At 39.3% G+C, this 20,020-nt stretch overlaps 1 protein-coding gene across 1 annotated transcript in view; it reads left to right on the top strand.

Annotated features, from left to right (window-relative positions):
• Positions 1-18,762, top strand: part of dst (dystonin) — a 243,432-nt gene extending 224,670 nt beyond the window's left edge. The window contains exons 93-103 of the mRNA XM_056260168.1: positions 723-885; positions 959-1,113; positions 1,223-1,297; positions 2,165-2,182; positions 3,843-3,959; positions 6,448-6,565; positions 7,376-7,483; positions 8,615-8,805; positions 10,979-11,089; positions 12,486-12,609; positions 17,734-18,762. Of these exons, the coding sequence (XP_056116143.1) occupies positions 723-885; positions 959-1,113; positions 1,223-1,297; positions 2,165-2,182; positions 3,843-3,959; positions 6,448-6,565; positions 7,376-7,483; positions 8,615-8,805; positions 10,979-11,089; positions 12,486-12,609; positions 17,734-17,984 (1,431 nt within the window). The 3' untranslated portion in view covers positions 17,985-18,762. The remainder of the gene's footprint in view (positions 1-722; positions 886-958; positions 1,114-1,222; positions 1,298-2,164; positions 2,183-3,842; positions 3,960-6,447; positions 6,566-7,375; positions 7,484-8,614; positions 8,806-10,978; positions 11,090-12,485; positions 12,610-17,733) is intronic.
• Positions 18,763-20,020: the final 1,258 nt, after the last annotated feature.

Raw genomic sequence — 20,020 nt, 5'->3', positions numbered from 1 at the left:
CATGAATGAACTATCCAGTGTCCACAGATCAGCAGCATTCACCATGGGTTTACTGTAGTAACACTACTAACTGTAACCATGGGAGTGTGGCAGGAATAGTAGCCTAGGCTATAATGCTTTCAAGTAACATCACGTCGGTTTTATTTTGACATTATGAATACAATTACTGCCCTCAAATGTTAATCTGAACTAAAATAAACCTTTGTTTATAACTACTACAATATTACATTTCATTTTGTCCAAGGAGCTGTTTAGTATAGCTCCATCATTGCTCAAAGTAAAAAAATATCATACTTTATGATGTTAACTTTAATAAAAATATAATTAAAAAAATTAAATCATGGAAATTTCTCTGGCATTTCTTTCTTTTTGCTGTATCGAAAATGTACCGAACCTTGACACAAGTGCATCGTATCGAACCGAACCGTGAATTTTGTGAACCGTTACACCCCTAGTGGACAGAAAACAGGAATGGTGATGTGGCCTTGATGAATTATGACAATGTTTACATTAAGGTGTCTTTATCATGTCTGCAAACTCGTCACATTTCAGCACAGCTGCGTTGTGTACAGTGTTTACCAGGATAACTGCCACTTTTCATTCAGCAAGTGGATTAAAAAGAAACTAGTGTGCAATTGTAAAAATCCAAACAATTATATATATTGTATTTAAAAACCCTGGAGATTCGCTGAGTAACAGTTATGTCAATCTTCTGCTCTAAGCTGAAAGAGTTTGCCAACTTTGACTTTGACGTATGGAGGAAACGCTACATGCGCTGGATGAACCACAAGAAATCACGCGTCATGGATTTCTTCCGTCGTATTGATAAAGACCAGGACGGCAAAGTCACAAGGCAGGAATTCATCGATGGCATCCTGTCCTCAAGTAAGGAACGACTTCAAACAGTGTCTTCTTTAAGTCTTTCGGGCTTTACCCTCAATCTTCCCTGTTCCTGTAGAGTTTCCCACCAGTCGTCTGGAGATGAGCGCCGTGGCAGACATCTTTGATCGGGACGGCGATGGTTACATTGACTACTATGAGTTTGTGGCTGCTTTACATCCCAACAAAGACGCTTACAAACCCTTAACCGATGCTGACAAAATTGAAGATGAGGTAAACATTACCAGCTTACTTTCTGGAAACTCCACCTAGTAACTGGAAGTGTTACAAATGACCTTTCATGAAGTCGTTTACACTCTGATTTATGACTTTGTGTGTTTAGGTGACTCGCCAAGTTGCAAAGTGCAAGTGTCCTAAGCGGTTCCAAGTAGAGCAGATTGGCGCCAACAAATATCGGGTAAGTGACCGGTTTCTCATGCTTTGGAGATGAGTCAAGAAAAAGCTTTATATTTATGAAACTTGATTCAGTATGGAACCCTAGGCCAATACAAATGTAGAAACCTGTTCATTGTGTCAGTCAAGTTGGTCTTTCAAAATAATATTCACAAGACCCCCAAAACGTTCACTGGACTATGGCTGTGAAAATAAGTTAGTGAATGAAATATATTGATTGTTAATTAACTTAACTATAATTTTACAACAAAGTGATCTAGTTTTCGTGAAAAACTAGAAGTCAAAACAGCAGTTACCCCAATGCTAGAAAAAATCCTATAATAATTGGATGTAAACATTATAGTGAAGCTCAGTCGTACATTGGCTGTATTCAAATGAAAAGGCCTATTCCTTGTATGAAAGCCGATATAAGGAATGTTTTGATGGAAAAATGAATACTGGAAAGTTGGCAGTGTTCCTCAGGCCCGCGTTAAAACTAGTCCCCAAGACAAACCTCTTTGTCCCGACGCTGTTGATGCCAAAGAGAATGACTTCATGACATTTTTATGTGCCGTTGCATTTCTCAGTCTCTCAAGTGTGAGGGTTTTCCCCCGGTCCACTTCTCTCCGACACTCTTAATAAACAGATCCCATACCGTTTGGTCACGGTCAGCCGTTCTATTACTGCCCATAATCTGAGGGAATAATAAAGGTGTTCATAAAAACGCAGTTCTTCTGACTGGCTAGAAGCCTGTAACTGTGCCACTCTGGAGACAAGCTGGATAGGACCTTTTGGGGATTTTTTCTTCTTCTTTTGATTTCAAAAGAATTCATTGTTAAGTGAACTGATATTTACTAATGTTTGTCTTTTCATTGTTTTTTCTCCACATCAGTTCTACCTTGGAAACCAGGTATACATGCATTGAGCTTTTTAAAGATTTGCTGTGCTGCCCTTTTTCTTTTATCTGATCCCTAATATTTAAGGCCGTCTTAAACTCACAAGCGGATAAGCATATTTAAGCTAGTTTTCAACCCTCTTCCCAAAGCCAGCCACTGGGATTCAGGCACAGTGGAATGGGAAAGTAACCAGTGCAGGTGAAGCTATAAATAGAGAGTGAAAAGATCTACTTCCCTGGTAATAAATGACACCAAAAATGGTGTCTAGTTCAGATATGTCCTTAATGTCCTTTGTGTTGTGAGCAATTATTAGACCGATTAATTTAAGCCAGAAGAAAAGCAAGTTAAGCAAGCAGAAATGTTTGGGAATAGTTTCAAGTGTAATTTGAGTGTAATTCAAAAAACACAGTGTTATTCATCTTACATGTACTTACAGTACCATAGTAATAGTAGATTATGCATAATTGCAAGCAACTAACCCTAACCATGTAGTAAGTACATGTAGTTAATTAATATCTCAGTGATTAAATGTATAATTACAATAACACCTTAAAGGGATTGGACAAAAAATTGTCATCAATTACTCACCCTCATGTCGTCCCAAACCCGTAAGACTCTAGTTTATCTTTTGAAAACAAATGAAGATATTTTAATGAAATCTGAGATATTTCTGATGAACTTTTTGAAGCATCAAGGTGGTAGTTACATAGACTGTCAATGGAGGGACAAAAATCTCTCAGATTTCATTAAAATATCTTCATTTGTGTTTCGGAGATGAACTTAAGTCTTACGGCTTTGGAATGACATGAGGGCGAGTATTTGATGACAGAATTTTCATTTTTGGGTGAACCAAAAATTAACCCTTTAAAATTAAAATGAACAACCAAACCTTTTTCAAAGCAAATAAAGCGATACGCCATGAGAGGCCTTTCAATAATAGTGATTTTTGCATTGCATGGATAAGACCAATAACAGTATGGTAAATTACATTAATAATTGCAGCTGTTTATAGTTTACAGTCAACATGCTGTAGGAACGTGGCACATTGAAACAGAACATGTGGTCACAGGTGTGTGTTTATTAGCATATTCGGGCCTTATTGTTTAGGTAACTGTATAGGTAGTGCAGTCATTTTAAAATCGTGCCAGTAGTTAATACAGAAAGGAAAAGGTTGCTAATGTTGTTTCATGTTGACGGTTCTACAAACACCCAAGGTGGTTTATAGTCACCTATCACCTATCTGCTTCTGAGTTGAAATGCATTTCTCCCCGCAGCGCTGCATTCTGCTTCTGATTATTATTTGCAAGAGCTTTGCAACACAACACAGTTTGCTTGCCTTCTGCTACCTGCCTAATTCCCTTATTTTAGTTCTGCTTTACAGGAGCTTCACTCAACGCCAGTGAACTTACTCTTTTGCTTTTAACCACATTTTGTGGCTGATGTTCAAACAAGCCAAAGCTTCAAGAAAAATGTTGAGCTGAAAGATGCATGGTTTTCCCTACATAAATCACATAAAATCATGAGCTACATGCTTTCTCAGGGCCGTGTTTTAGGAAGATACGTGACTCTTAGCTGGTGAAGGGCTTTTATCGGGCAGGCCATGCAAACCTCATGTTTTTCTTCCTTTGTATTGAGAACTTTATATCACATCAACTGAAACCATTCTTTTGACAGTTTGGTCTCGTTCACTGCTTACATGATCCCTTAATCGCCGATGAGACTATAACAAACAGGGACAATCAAAATCTTACCCCTCATCTACACGTTGCGGTTTTGGAAAGCTGTATCCTGGTAAATGGTCATTCTTAAAGCCGTTTGTTGTGATTCTCTTGATTATTTCTCTTGATCATGCTTCAAAAATTCATCTTCCCAATCACCAAATTCACCAATGGTATCGATTCATTCTGGGTATCACTTAAAGAACAGCGGGCTTTCAGGCCAGAGAGACGCTCAGCAGGGCGCCATCATGTGTTGGTCATGTCGAGTCTCAGAGAGTCGATTTCAGCCATTACTCCATATTGTGTGTCGTTGGAGTCGAGCATCAGTGTAAACACGCATCCTCTATGAGAATGTTAGTTTGTAGTTCTAGACAGTGCAACTTCTGTATGTATTGTTGGTTTGTGGAAAAAGTTCTCATATGGTATGGTTTCTTTCTTCTTCTTTTTTTTTGTTTTTACAGAAAGCATGAGGCCATAATTTTCTGTGCTGTGAAATCTGTATGCCGTGGCCAAATCCAACTGGCAACAATCATTTGCAATCAAATGATTTGGCTGGGTGTTTTCTTTAGCTCCTATCTCTGGCATGTAGGATTCAGTCGAGCTACACCTTAGTGTTCCCCTACGGTCCAGTGCCCTTATTTGTATGAAAACAGATCCTGGGCCAGAGGTGTAGAGTGCACCTGTAGCACACCCTAGTGGACACACTGATCACTGTACTGTCTACCTTGTCTTAAATGTGCACTAAGTCACTTTTTATATCGTAGTAAAGTTTCAGACAGAAAGAAATTGACAATATGTCTGACAAACTTTTAACATGATGTTCACTCGCATGCAGTGTTGGGGGCAACTCGTTATTAAGTAATTAATTACTTTTCTCTTGAAAATGTAAAGGGATTACTCTTAATGTTCTGTAATTTAATTACAGTTACTTCTGATGTAATTTAATTAAATACTGTATAGACTATGGGACAAATAAAATATAAAACAATAGTGGATTTAACATCAAACTTTAACGTCTAATGTAAAAATGTATGTTTTTAATGTAAACTTCTCCCTTTAAATACTTTGTTCAGTTCAGGAATAATTTATGCAATTTAATATTATTTATCTGAAAGAATTAGAAGAGCAATTTCATGTCTATCCTTGTATTGTTTAACTGGTCGAGGTTGATATGGAACAGTAATTAGAGTTGTAATGCAATACTTTTTAGAGAGAGTAATTTGTACAGTAATCTAGTTACACTGTTGGAGATGTAATTAGTAGCTAGTAATTAATTACTTTTTTAGATTAACTTACCCAACATTGCTCATATGAGATGAAGACTCATCAGTATAAAATCAGTAATACCCACTTAATTTTAAAATAAATAAATATATATATATTTTTTATATAATGTTGCTAAGAGTAAAATATTTGTTTATGCTAAAAAACTAGAGAGAGATAGAGAGAAATGTGATAAAGACATAGGACACTTTTGAATTTAGAATTAATCACAGGTGACAAATATACCTACAAATCAAGTATTTCTATTATAGTGAATATTAGTGTTTATTATGGAAATCTTTTGCATCATGCTTCCTCCACGCCCGCAGCTGGCAGTATATGGTCTAGAACTACCATAGTATGGGCCAACAAAACAAAGTAAGACTGACTTTGTGCACCTTTAATCATAGATATCCATAATAAAGGCTAGATGTCTCGTCCGCGCTGCTGGCCAATGGAGGTCGACGTCCGCACCTGGCGGCCATCTTGTCACAGGCAGCTCGCTCACTCTTAACATTGTGTTTTAATGGTGCATGTACTTTTTAAATAACCATAACTTGCTCAATTTCTAACCGATTTTCAAACGGTTTGGTTTGTTATAAACGTCAGAGATGTAGTTATGACACTGCATACTTATGAATAATAAGTGTATTAAATAAATAATCATCCAGAATTATAGCCACGTTAATAACGTTTGTAAGAAACCAAACCGTTTGTAAATCCGTCAAGATTTCAACGAGATGAGAGTATTTGTGTTCGTGCTGATCACTCATCTTACATCAGGCACCACAGAGCCCGCCAGAAAGCTTGCCTGTGACAAGATGGCCGCCGGTGATGACGATAGAGACTCCGCCGTAAGACATCTAGCCTTCACTATGGATATCTATGCCTTTAATGACATACAGTGAACAGCACCACCACACTCAATATTCTCTCATGATGAGGCTTAAATTAGCACAAAGCCACAAATGAAACCAGTTGGATTGACCATTCATTTCACATCTTCTGGAATGAAACCAATGTTGTGTCTCAATCAAAAATGGTTGTGTCTAAATCAAATCGCTCAGCAGGGCAACAAAGGAAACTAGGCGATAAACCGAACAGAAGTATAGTCTAACTGGACTGTGACAATATTGAGATTTGACTCACTACTTCCACCACACATTTAATGGCTATCTTTTGCTCTTTGAAACCGGTGTTACAGTGCTGAGGTTTCTGATGTTGCTCTGCTGTGTGTGTGTCACTGATAAACATGACCGTATCACAGAGGAATGACTGTGCTCTCTGTCCGTGTCCAGTTTGGAGATTCCCAGCAGCTCCGGCTGGTGCGGATCCTGCGCAGTACGGTGATGGTGCGGGTCGGTGGGGGTTGGATGGCCCTGGATGAGTTCCTGGTGAAAAATGACCCGTGCAGAGGTAACGTCCAGCCACTTTATGTTGTACTCAACTTTAGCCCATGGTGTTCAGGCGGGTGATTTAATTGCATTGACATCGTGAATAACTAAATTCTTTAATTTATTTGTAAAGTGTTTTGCTCCAACAGTTCTGTTCCAAAACCTAGTTGAGTTTCCTATGTATGTATGCAGCATTTTAAGACATCATAGACGCATTCCCAATGTGAAGGCAGTTTTATTATCAATACTGCCAAGATACCTTGTTTTAACCAAATTCAAAAGCAGAATCACATGTCCTTCATGGAAAAGGCAATCCCATATAGCATTGCGACAAGCTACAGAAAAGTATAAAAGATAAAAATAGTTCAGTCTTATTCATAAATGGACACTTGTGAGGTTTATTTCAGTCAAGACACCTGCCAGTGTAGACCGTAGAAAGCATTGCAGCTCACTAGGTTTTGGAACAGAATCTACCCAGACACCAACGTAGTGTCGGCCCAGATCCGGGCCACATCTGGTACATGTGGATTCAACGCTTACCAGATGTGGGCCGCATCTGGGCCGACACTATGTTGCTGTCTGGGTATGCATAGTAAATCCAGAGTTTAGTGTCCAATAATTAAGGAATTTTAATATTTACAAAGAAAACATGCTGAAGGATATTTTTATATAGACTGTAATAATTTGTTGTGGCTGAATCTTTTCTTCCTGCACTCTGATTGGCTGTTTCTGAGATTCTTAAAGCTTGCCAGTTTCTTCCCATGAAGCTTTTCTTTCAGAATTTCCTTTTTCCTGCTGCTTTGTTAGTGAACCCAATTATCGTTTCTTCTAGTTCACCACCACGGGAGTAAAATGTTGCGCTCGGAATCAAATTCTTCAATTACTCAGTCTCCTATAGGTTGGCAACTCTCACACTTTCTCTCCTTGCTCAATCCCAGTGGTATGTGTTCATCCCTGTGTGTGTGTGTGTGTGTGTGTGCTGCAGTGATCCTTGAATGGTATTCTCATTAACATTAATCTCACGCTTCCCTTTCCATCGTGCTGTCTGGGACTGTTTAGCATGAGGTTTTGTCTTGCGTCATGTGTCCTCTCTCGCCCTCTCTGCATGTGTTTACTGTAGCTCTGTTTCAGTGCTGTGAAACTTGCTTGACAATCTCATCTATGCAAGATATGAATAACTCATCACATTGAAGTGAAAAATCCATGATAAACTTGAAGTTTTTTCTAAAATGCATTGTCTAGGACTTAATCCTATTCTAGAATACAATAATATATTTGTATGTAGCATTAATGTTTTTCATCATCATTATTATTATTATTTTGCCAGTGATGTGAAATGCATGCAAGTCATTCCCTACATCAAACCAAAGCGCAAAACTCTGAAGTGTGTTTTGCTCATTTGAGTGAGTGCTCATCAATCCCCAACCCGGTCAATGATACCTTCATAAGACCTTCAACTAAGATCAGAACCTTTAAAATGGCTTTGAGAAATAAGTTCCTGAAACTTGAAACTAAAGTTCAGTTAAAATTAAAGTTGATTTAGAGCTCTATGAACAACATATATGGCTTGCCGATTGTTGATTACAAATAATAATAATAATTTTGACTTGAATAATTTCAAACAAACCAAAATTTGTTCACAGTAATTATGGTAGGGTGATTAAATTGATATAATTTTTATATTTTTACTAAATTGACAATATGACTAAATGTAATCGACGATACACTCTTAAAAATTAAGGTTCTTTATTGGCATCTATGGTTCTTTGAGGAACCTTCAACATCAATGGGATCTTTCCATTGCACAAAAGGTTCTTTATAGTGGAAAAAGGTTCTTCAGATTTTTAAAAATGTTATTTGGGGAAACAAAAAAGCTCTTCTGTAGCATCGATGCCAAAACATCCTTTAGGAACCTTTCATTTTTAAGAGTGTACCACATATGTTGTACATAGACCTTAAGTTGGACTGAACCCCAAATGTTCAAATTAAGAGCTTGTTTCTTTAAACTCACGCTGAAGGTTTTGGTGTGGTCATGCGTCTCTGCTCACTACACTGTGTGCTTTTCCTCCAGCAAAGGGCAGAACCAACGTGGAGCTGCGCGAGAAGTTTATTCTCCCAGAAGGCACCACCCAGGTGATGGCCAGTTTCCGCTATAGAGGTCGAAGGTCACGGCCTTCCTCAAGAGGCCCCTCCCCTAACAGATCCAACTCCAGCCACAGCTGCCCCGCACAACCCAACCCATCCGGCGCCAGCACACCCAAGGTATGCTTATCGTTCAAAGGGTTGCAGAGAAATCCGTAACTGCTCCATGTTTTTTTGTCACATTTTCCTGTCGCCAATCATTAAGCTTGGTTCCAAAACCTAGTGAGCTGCCTTGCTGTCAAATCTTGGTGATTGGTTTGGAACGCTCTACAATGATTAAAAAAAAAACCCTCAGAGACAGTTCATTTCAAGTGAGTTTTGTCAAATACCAAGATGATTAACTCAAACTCTCAGGAGAAAGTACAACATACATTATTACAGAATAAAGGCCCGTTCACACCATGGACAATAACTATAACCATAAATATATAGTCCTAAAAAGCATTCTTAAAGGATAATTCCGGTATTTAACACTTTGAGTCTATTTTCTAGTTTGTTTTGGATGAACTAGAGTGGTGGACTTAGACGTGTTGACGATGGGTCCTGTCTCGACTTTTTGACTGTTTTAGGATCGCCTCTGAGCGCTTCAGAGTGGCTGTCGACCGGCATGCTCAAACATGTCCTTAAAACAACCCTTAACGTTCGTTTTCAAAACTGTGCAACTCACCGAGTGGTTAGTGGTGTTCGTTGATGATTAAAAACAAATATATCGGCGCAATGTATGCTTTCAATCTGTGTTATATGCTATAGTGGAACTATTTTTTCAGATACCTCACAACCGCGTATAAACTTCCGCTCGGTATTTGAGTCTGAAGCGTTAGCACACTCCCGACCACTTGATGGCGACAACCACTTTGCCGCAGTTGCTCAGCTCACGCTAGCCTTCTGAGAGACGGAGAACCGAACGAAAAGACTACAACCAAATGTAAACAGACCCCTTTCCGTTTCCGGTAGCGCAGTAATATCAACGAGCACTGAGTCCTCCAGCAGACATCAATGCGATTTAAAAAAAAAAAGGCAAATAAAACACGACAGAAACTGTATTTCGCTACGCTACTTGTTTTGGAACATCAACGAACACCACTAACCACTCGGTGAGCTGCACAGTTTTGAAAACGAACGTTAAGGGTTGTTTTAAGGACATGTTTGAGCATGCCCATAGACAGCCACTCTGAAGCGCTCAGAGGCGATCCTAAAATAGTCAAAGTCGAGACAGGACCCATCGTCAACATGTGTCCACCACTCTAGTTCATCCAAAGCAAACTAGAAAATAGACTCAAAGTGTTAAATACCGGAATTATCCTTTAATATAAAAGAATATGATAACAACACAGAGGAACGATATCGTTGGAATCACTTTCAGAATATTTTTTTCTAGCTGATAAACGCTAAAAACATTGACAGCCAATCAGAATCCATCCTGCTTTAATGAGCTCGAGCATTTAAAGTGGCAGACGACAAAACTGCAGCACGCTTAGAATAAACAGAATGATATCATGCGTTGGTGTGGACGCTAATATAGTTATCTTTATAGTTATCATTCTTGGTGTGAACAGGCCTCAAATCTCGCCTTGTAAATAAAAAAGCCGATCGCCAATTGCTAAAGTTTTTGAGATTTTTCCCTACTGGAGTAAATAAGAGGTCTTGCATGACTGAAATGCAGGTTATGCACATCAGACTTCTCTATTCTGTAATTTTTTTTCCGGTTCCAGTCTTTTGTACATGCTACGTTAAATTTGGAGTTGTTGTACCCAAGACACCTTAAAAGAAGCCACCAAAGATGAGCATAAGCAATGTCCATCGCATATGCTGGTTGATATAAACGTTCTTCATTTAGTCTTCTGGCGAGTGAACTGACTTTCCTTGAAAGGCACTTTAGTTTGGTGTTAGTATTTTTCTAAGCTTTTAAGATAAAATACATAGCACACACAAAAATGTTGTAAAAAAAAAGTAAGTTTAGACTATTTTTATTTCCGAAGTGAATGAATTTAGACTTTTTATCTATTTTTTCCAGAAGTGAATGAATCGTTTATAATCGATATTTATCTCACTTGATTGTTGATATGGAATATAGAATTTGGCCGAAAGACAATATTTTGGAAAGGCAGCATAAACATCTGTATCTGACATCATTAAGTCCTGCCTACAAAGGGAGCTCACTAGGATTTGGAACAGAGCCATTGACTATCCCATCATCATTTGTTGATATATAATTTTTTCCTGTATTGTCTTTCTTTTCTTTTTTTCTATTGCTACCCTTTGTATGTGGTTTATCCACGATTGTTTCTCACAGACTCCCCAACAATTAATCCGAAATTATGATAAACCCTGGCTGACAAACAGCAAATCAGCTACGCCCCTTAAATCATCTGACTCCTTTGACAGCCAAGGGTCGTCCAATGAGGTATAGTGCTTAAGAAATGAGTGGCAAACCCCCATCTAATCTCCGTCTCCTGCTGACCTCTGTTTCTGCCCTGTTACTGATCTAATCACTTCCTGTGTGGATTTGTAATTGAGTTCAGTCTCGATGATGCATGGAAGGGACTCTGCTGGTCCGCTATTAAGGCGGTTGTGTTTGCTTAAGTCCTATAATTCTAATCTTTAAATCTGCCGCAAAGAGGATGGTGTGATTGTCTTAAATTAAATCAGCTTGATCTACAAAGACAAACTGGGCCTTCTCTAAACAACTTTCTTCTCTAACTGTTGCCACTAAAACTTGATGCTTGTGAGACCTTTTCTACATCCAGAACTCACTCTCAACTGTTTCCTCTCTTTCTTCTGGTGTGTATGGCTTAATTTGAGTCAGTGTAAGCAGTAAACTTTAATGTTTTGTGTCTTTCATGCATTAATTCCATCATTCTGGCCATGTAATGTACACACTGCAAAGTTTTGGAATTAACAAATTCAGAAGTGATTCCCTAAATGATTGTGATGTGTATGTTTGTGTAATACGGGGATCACTCCTAAAACCGTCTGTCCAGTTAAATGTTTCAGTCAGGATTTCTGTTATGTCAAATGTAGATTTTGTGTTTTTCAGTGCAGTTTTATTAGGGACTTTTGCACTAGGTAGTTCTAGGAACTCAGTTCTAGGAACTTGCCACCAGGACGGTTCCACGAGAACTACATTTCCCCTTCTGGGACATTTTCCTGGTTGCATTCGCACCGCCAGAAGGAACTCTGAAGTGATTTAAACATTTAAGTGATCACATCTGTGTTTGTTACTTAACAGGAGAAAGTACAACATGCAATATTGCAGAATAAAGGCCCATTCACACCAAGGACAATGACTATAACCATAAAGATATAGTTCTAAAAAATCATTCTAAATATAAAAGAATAGCAGAGTTCATGATAACGCCACAGAGGAACGATATCGTTTGAATCACTTTCAGAATTATTTATTTTTTTCAGCTGATGAACGATAAAAACATTGACAGCCAATCAGAATCAATTCTGCTTTAAAGAGTTTGAGCATGTAAAGTGACAGACAACAAAACGGCAGCATGCTTAAAATAAACAGAATGATATCATGCGTTGGTGTGGATGCTAATATAGCACTTTATACTTAGAGGATGCTAACTCTATAGTAGTTAACTCTAGGAGCTAATTTAGTCGAAAATCATTCCCAGTCCCTGCGGTGTGAACACGCCAAAAAGTGGGTACTTTCAGCAATAATTGTAGGAACTATGAAAACGTTCCTGTGGTGCAAAAGTCCTTACATGTTAGGTATAGACATCTTAGGTCAATTACCAATTACATCCTCATTGTCCTGTTCTAAATGGCCCATTTGTTTCTTTCAGAACACCCCCATTCAGGGAAGCAAGCTTCGTCTTCCAGGATATTTGTCAGGAAAAGGCTTTCAGTCGGGAGAGGATGGAACCCTGATTAATGCTGCAGTCATGAAGGCCAGAGGTCAAGCCATGGGTGAGGCAGACAAACCTTTTCTTGCTGCTGTGATATATTAAATATTCACTTGATATTGACAGACTGAAAAAACAGTCCCGCGGAAACCTATCCTCTACACCAGGGTTCCTCAAACTCGGTAGGCTAGAGGATAGGTTTATGCGGGACTGTTTTTTGCACGGTTCACCATCTTAAAATCATCCTGACTAGGGATGTCAACGATTAATCGATGATCGATTAATTGTCGATAACACGTTTAATCGATAAACCTTATCGATCATCGATTAAGCAGGTTCATGCGCGTGCATGCTGCTCAACAGCGAAACATGTAAGCGAGCGCGCCGGAGTTATGTTTGGGACTATTTTACACCTTCATCATGACTATAAGTTTGCGTGTGCATTCGCTGCCTTTTGTTTTGTGCAAATGTAAGTTGTAATAGTTTATTTTGTGTGTGCCTATCTATATCTGATTTATCTCATATTGGATGCATTTGGTTAAGAATTGACGCAGCGTGATCTTTAGCGCGCGCAGCTCAAATGGCAATGCACGACTAATAACGACTATTGGGACTGTCATATTATATAACATTATAAAGAGAACAATATTGTAATAAAACATTGTGAATTATTTGGGTTTACAGGTGCTGGTCAACGAATTAGAATTATTTTAAATAGTGCAATCATGAAATTCTTTGAATGCATTTTTTGTGCAGAAAGCAAATCAGGTGTTCACCGCACCTGTCCTACTCGTTAGACTAATCACAGAACTCGTTATCTGGAAAAAAATTTGCTCAGCTGAGCTTTCCAAAAGGCCCATTTAGGCCATTTAACTGTGACACTGTTGTTTTATTGAATTAGAATAATGGTGAAAGCGTTTCATTGAATTAGAATAAATGCTCAAATTTTTGTTTTCTGTGAAGAGTGTTCACTGTGCAGTATAAAGTCAGGGTTGAGTAGAATTTCTAAGTTGTAAAATCAATCATGGGTAAGCAGCGCGACCTCTCAACCGGAATAGTGGCTCAAATTCAAGCCCTTCGCCAACAAGGCTTGACCCAAACTAAAATTGCTGAGCAGCTCGGCATCAGCCAGTCTTCCGTCTGCAAAGCTCTCAAGAAAAACTGCAGCAAGCGCACCAACTGTTCCGGCGTCCGAAAAACTTCTGCTCGCGACAACAAGCAGCTGAGAAAGATCGCAGTCAGCAACCGGTTCAAGTCCACTTCCGAGCTCACCGACTTGTGGAACAAGCAGACCGGCGCTGACGTCTCCAGATCAACCACTTACCGTCGTCTGCGCGAACTCGGCTTCAAATCTCGCGTTCCAGCAGTAAAACCGATGCTGAACAAGAAACAAATGGTGAAACGGCTGAAGTGGGCCAAAGAACACGGCGAGTGGACTGCTGAAGACTGGCAGAAAGTGGTCTTCAGTGACGAATCACGCTTCTGCATCTCCTTCGGTGACCAAGGTCCTCGTGTCTGGCGTCGTGGTGGCGAAACCTACAACCACGAGTGCGTGAAAAGATCCGTCAAGTTTCCCCAGAGCGTTATGGTCTGGGGATGCATGTCCGCTCGAGGTGTAGGGAAACTCTGCTTCCTCAAGAAGACTGTCAATGCTGCCGTATATCAAGATGTTCTGGAAACGTTCCTGATTCCGACTGTTGAGGAACAGTTCGGCGAAGAAGACTTCATATTTCAACAGGATCTTGCACCGGCTCATGCGGCAAAGTCGACCAAAGATTGGTTCACTAAAAAACAGCTTGAAGTTTTGGCATGGCCGGCCAACTCGCCTGACCTCAATGTCATTGAAAGCCTTTGGGCCATCGTCAAGCGGAAAATTCGCGACAGAAAGCCTACTACGCTGGACCAACTGAAGCAGAACATCGCCACTGCCTGGGAAGCTGTGAGTGCGGAAACTTGCGACAAGCTGGTCAAATCGATGCCGCGGAGACTTCAGGCAGTCATACAAGCCAAAGGGGCAGCCACAAAATACTGAGAAAGTGATGATTGTAATTATAATAAAAATTATTGCAATTCAATGAAACGCTTTCACCATTATTCTAATTCAATAAAACAACAGTGTCACAGTTAAATGGCCTAAATGGGCCTTTTGGAAAGCTCAGCTGAGCAAATTTTTTTCCAGATAACGAGTTCTGTGATTAGTCTAACGAGTAGGACAGGTGCGGTGAACACCTGATTTGCTTTCTGCACAAAAAATGCATTCAAAGAATTTCATGATTGCACTATTTAAAATAATTCTAATTCGTTGACCAGCACCTGTAGTTGCCGTGTCGCGTTGTTCCAGGAAGAGCGCGTCCACAACATGAGTCATTCTGAATGGCACGTAACTTAGTTCAAGTTCACTTGTGCATTCACGTCATTTTGTGCAGATATTATTTGTAATATTATGTTTATTTTGTATATATCTGATTAATCTCATAGGATGCGTTTCTTTGAGTTAAATAACGTGCTAGCAAAGTGCTCAACGGTTAAGTTATTCATTCAGCGCGCGCCGCTCAAGCAGAATGCACGACTAATAACGAGGATTAATTTGGGACTGTCATATTACATAACATGAGAACACTATTTTATTAAATCGGTGTGAATTCATTGGGTTTAGTTGCCGTTTTAAGTGCGTTGTTCCAGGAAGACCACGCGTCCACAAGTCACATTCTGACAAGCGCATCTGAGGCGGCGTTGGTGACACGTTGTATTAGTCGTTATATTTGATTATTAAATATTTAATTTAATTCAGGGCCTGAATTTCGTTTTGGAAAATGGGGGGGGAAATCCCCCCTTAGATGATTCTCATGGGGGGGATTTATTTTTTTTGAGGGGGAGAAGGGCGGGGGGCATTTTTTCCAAACAACAATTACATTTATCTTGCCTAAATGTTTGCGCTCATTGCATTTTTACAATGGGGTAATATTGTTGTTAAGAGTTTACACAACACAAGGAAGCTTGATTTAAACTGTTTAATTAAATTGAAAAAAGTAGCACAAATAAATACAATAGAATAAAGATACAAATAAAGACAAATAAAGAGAAAAGTTTTTCAATGGGTCTAACTTCATATAGGCCTACAGAAACTGAATAAAGTAATCAAATGGAAAATAACACTGATTCCTTTAACTTAAAGCTATATTTTGTTGTTTTGACAACTAAATTAATGAGCTAGTGCACGGATCCTGTGTTCATTATACTGGCATGCGTTTTATGCTTATTAAAAGACAAAACCGACTATGTTTAGAGTATACTCACGAAGACCGAAATTGACCAAATTTTGCGTGTTAAAGCAATATAATCCACGAAAAATAACTTTTGTTACTGGCCAGCTGTTTTTGAGGCGGATTTTCTATGAATGTGCGCATAGAAAATCATCTCAGAGAGCGTGCGAGCACTGATTAGTTTAAAATCGCTTGAATGTTTAAACTGGTAAGACTTAAAAAGACGTGCAAATGGTAAACTTCAGTCACGATGCACTGCTGGCCCGATTGTGCAAGTGAATATTCCGTCATGTCCCGACTCCTAAACGCGAGTGTGTATTATCGCCGCAGCGCTTGATGCCTGCCTTGCACAACACATTTTGAGAGAAGAGATAAGACGCGGCACCGCTGAACACTCACGCTGTTTGTGAAATTGCGCCTGGCAGATAGTTGTTAAAAGAATGATTTAATTTTATAATCTGTGTGGATTACGATTGCGGGAATTTCCTGCATTATAAATGGGAGACCTGTGGGAATTATTAGAATTATGCGCAATACCCGCAATCCCGCGCCGAGATTCGAGCCCTGAAATTTAATTATCAATCACATCGAAACATTTTACAATCCTACTAGCCCTTTATTTAGATTAAAACCATTCTCATTAATTTGGTGAGGAACATAGCGGTTTGAGCAGCATTTGCAGACGCTGTCATGCTGTTGGCCATATGCACTGCAGCAGACGCATATTGCAGTATAAGGCTAACGATTAATCGATTAATTGATCGTTAATTTAAACGACCATTCGATCATGGGAATTTGTGAAAATTGACATCCCTAATCCTGACCCCGACCGATACCGCTAAATCCTACTAATCACACATTTAAAGAAAACGAGAGAGTGATTGGGGATAACAAATATAAAATGTTGGCTATACAAGAATTGTATTGTTATTTTTGTCTTATTGTGATGCTGTCAACACAGTATAAGAAAAATAGGCTAAATTAAATACATCTGTCACTCAAAATTCTAAGACAAAAATATGAATAAATGAAAACTGTTGACTTACTTTTAAAAAAAAACATCCATGCGAGAACAGAATGTCGCTGACTGATGACGGTTTCAGTAGCCTACATCTCTCCTTCAGAATCCGAGCACAAAGGCTGAATGTTCTCCCTGAACTAGTGCTGTCAAAAGTACCGACTTCGGTACCAAGTCAGTACTGAAATTTAAAAAATGTGACGTTTTGAGCGGAATCGTTAACGCCTCTGATTGGCCATTGTGTTTACATGCTCATCGGATGTGACTGTGATTGGCTACAATGATTAACACATGGGAGCGTTTGAGAGTGTTTTACAAAAACAGAAGCAGGTGTCTTATCTGTGTAAGCGATCGGTGAAGTGTGTCACTGATGTATATTTACTACATGTTTTTGAAGCGCTGATCATTGTAGCCAATCACAGACACATTTGATGAGCGCGTGAACATAATGGCCAATCAGAGGTGTTTACGAGGTGTTACCGCTACCGCCTTTCACTGGGAAAATGAATCCTGCGCCGCAAGAAATTGGATCGGACGGGAATGCATACCTCTAGTGTAGAGTTGAGTTCCTTTGATCTGCCAGTTCAATTATTCAACTATTCTCTTTTTAAAAATTACCACAGAATAATGCTCTTTGCAGTTGCACTACATGAATAATATTTTAATGATATTTAGCTTAATTATTCACAAAACAATACATGGTAATATTTAATCAATATATTTATTTTTTGTGAACAGCAGTGTTGAAAACATGATTTTGAATCTACATTTTGTCAACAGTGGTAGTTTGGATGAAATGATTCTGGTTCCTTTGGGGATGGGGTCAACATCTTAATAGCTCATCTTTAGTCATGAGCCGTTGTGTTAATGTCAGTATCATAGCGCTGATCTGCAACTTTCTCCTCAGGGTTGAGTAAGATCTCAAGCAGGCCTGGCAGTAAAGCAGGAAGCCGAGGGAGCAGTCGCCGCGGCAGCGACGCCTCAGACTTCGATATTTCGGACATCCAGTCAGTTTGCTCGGACGTGTCGGAGAACGTGACAGACTCAGGGAGGCCACGCTCATCCTCTCGCCAACACGGGGGGAAGCCCTCCAAGATCCCAACTCCCAAAAGGAGGAGCACCCCTACTAGCAAACTGGCCAAGACCAGCAAGAGATAGTCAAGAGTCCAGTCCACAGAAGGGGTCACGTTACAAGCCCCCGTTCTGGCAGCACTGGTTAGCGCACACCAAACCCAGACTGGACACACGTAGACTCACACTAAAGACTGCAAAGTGTTCTCATTTTTAAAAAAAACGTAGCGAGATGTAAATTATTCTGTTGTGAACGTGAAAAAGGAAGTTAATGTGGAGTGTGTGTGTGGAATGCAATGGCTTTGTGTATTTGTCCTGTACTCTATGTGAACGTCATTAATATTTTGTTTGATCGCTGGGAAAGATCAGCGAACACAAGAAGACTGTATGTTGTTAGGCTACCTAACACTTTTCCACATGTTCGTGTCGAGGGAGAAGCTGAATGTACAGTCATTTCCTCAAGCGCACATGCTTGTTGGTGATAATATGCCCCTGTATTCTGCCAGGACACCACCGTTATTTATTCATCTATTTAAAGTGCAATGACAAGCTGCTGTTATGCATTTAAAGGGCAATACAATACTTCCAACTGTAACCACTGCAATCATACACTACAACTAATCCAGATCATGGCCTTTAAACTTATAACACTCGTCTGTAGCGTCCGCTGTATTGTTCGTTTCATCAAATCACAGATTGTGTGCCACCGAACTGTGACTACAACTTTCTGACTAAAAAACATTCATTAAGTGCAATCATGCCTGTGTATTCTATGGTTTCTTTTTGCCTGAGTGATGCAAATTACTCAACTTTTTGTAATAAATATGCTTGCAGAAAGCTCAACAATATACACAACAATCACAGACTTGCTTGTTTCCATTCACCCCAAACCATCTGACTTCTGAACATTTACAAAATAATGTCTCGGGCCTGAGATTAACAAGTCTTAAGAAGAAAATAAAATGTTTTATTAGGATAAAATGCCATGTCAGCCTTGTAGCCTCTGGCAGTCCCTGTGCCAGTGAATAGAACCAAAGAAATCTTGTGTAGATGCCAGATGGCCTTTAATGTTGGTTGGATTAATGTTAGCATGTCAGAGTGTAATCAGATGAGCTAAAGTGAGGGAAGTGTTGCTGTGGTGTTAATCCTCGACATAGGATATGGACAACCTAGCCTTGCAGAAGGAAAAAAAGTTAGCTCTGCACCAATCACTAGCCGTTTGATCAGCTAATTCTTGTCAACATGTATATTCTCTCAGAAATGTGTTATTTATCTCCAGAGAATCTTCTCAAGTAAGTCATGATAACATGATAATGTTTCCGCATGGATCCAGTGTGTTGCGTCATAAACATGGGAACGAAAGTAAAGACTAAACTTTTCCCCCCATGAATGCCATTTTTATCACCGCTTATAAATGCTTAGAGAGTGTCTCCATTTATTTTCACCACTATTTACTGTACAGTTTATTTCATAAATAATTTCAGTAGCCACTCAGGGTCATCTGTTACTGTGATTTTTACCATGGCAAATGGCTAATTGTGGTTAAATCACTGTTAGAGAAGGTTTTGAGTGGTTTATAACTTTAATATAACGACAAGAAAGATTCAATAATTAGTATAATTGGAATAATCAGTTCTTACACCCAGTGATAGATGGATAAAATCTATTCTATTTTGAGTGGCTATGCAAAAAGTTCTTGATTTGTTGGCTTCTTTTGCCATTTCCAACGGCTGAAGTGAAAGACATCAGGTTGATATATAACGAGTGCTCAAGGGAAGAGTGAATCACTGGATTTGGTAAAGTTGGCCAAGTTAGTGGCTTCACTGGCAGTAGTCTTTGTTTTAGGTTCGCAGTGGACCACTAAAGCCTCCAAAAATGACAATGAGGCCCATAATGACTCAACACATGCATCAAGGCCCATGTTCCATCTGAAACGATCCACGTTCAAAAGAAGACCCAGTGCTACACATGGTGATTCATTATGGGGAATACAGGCTGGCCTAATTATGTCACCAATGTCCCAGAAAGCATTAACAGCTGTTTCTCAAGTACAGTAAAGATGTTCACACCACATCCGGTAGTTTTGACTTATGTTGATTGCACAAGTCCTAGGGGATGAACTG

This window comes from Rhinichthys klamathensis, unplaced genomic scaffold (assembly GCF_029890125.1).
Source record: "Rhinichthys klamathensis goyatoka isolate OS25496 unplaced genomic scaffold, OSU_Roscu_1.1 h1tg000174l_1, whole genome shotgun sequence".
In the NCBI taxonomy this organism is placed as follows: Eukaryota; Metazoa; Chordata; class Actinopteri; order Cypriniformes; family Leuciscidae; genus Rhinichthys; species Rhinichthys klamathensis.
Note: the sequence above shows the minus strand (reverse complement) of the source record. Positions and strands in the feature narration are given on the sequence as shown.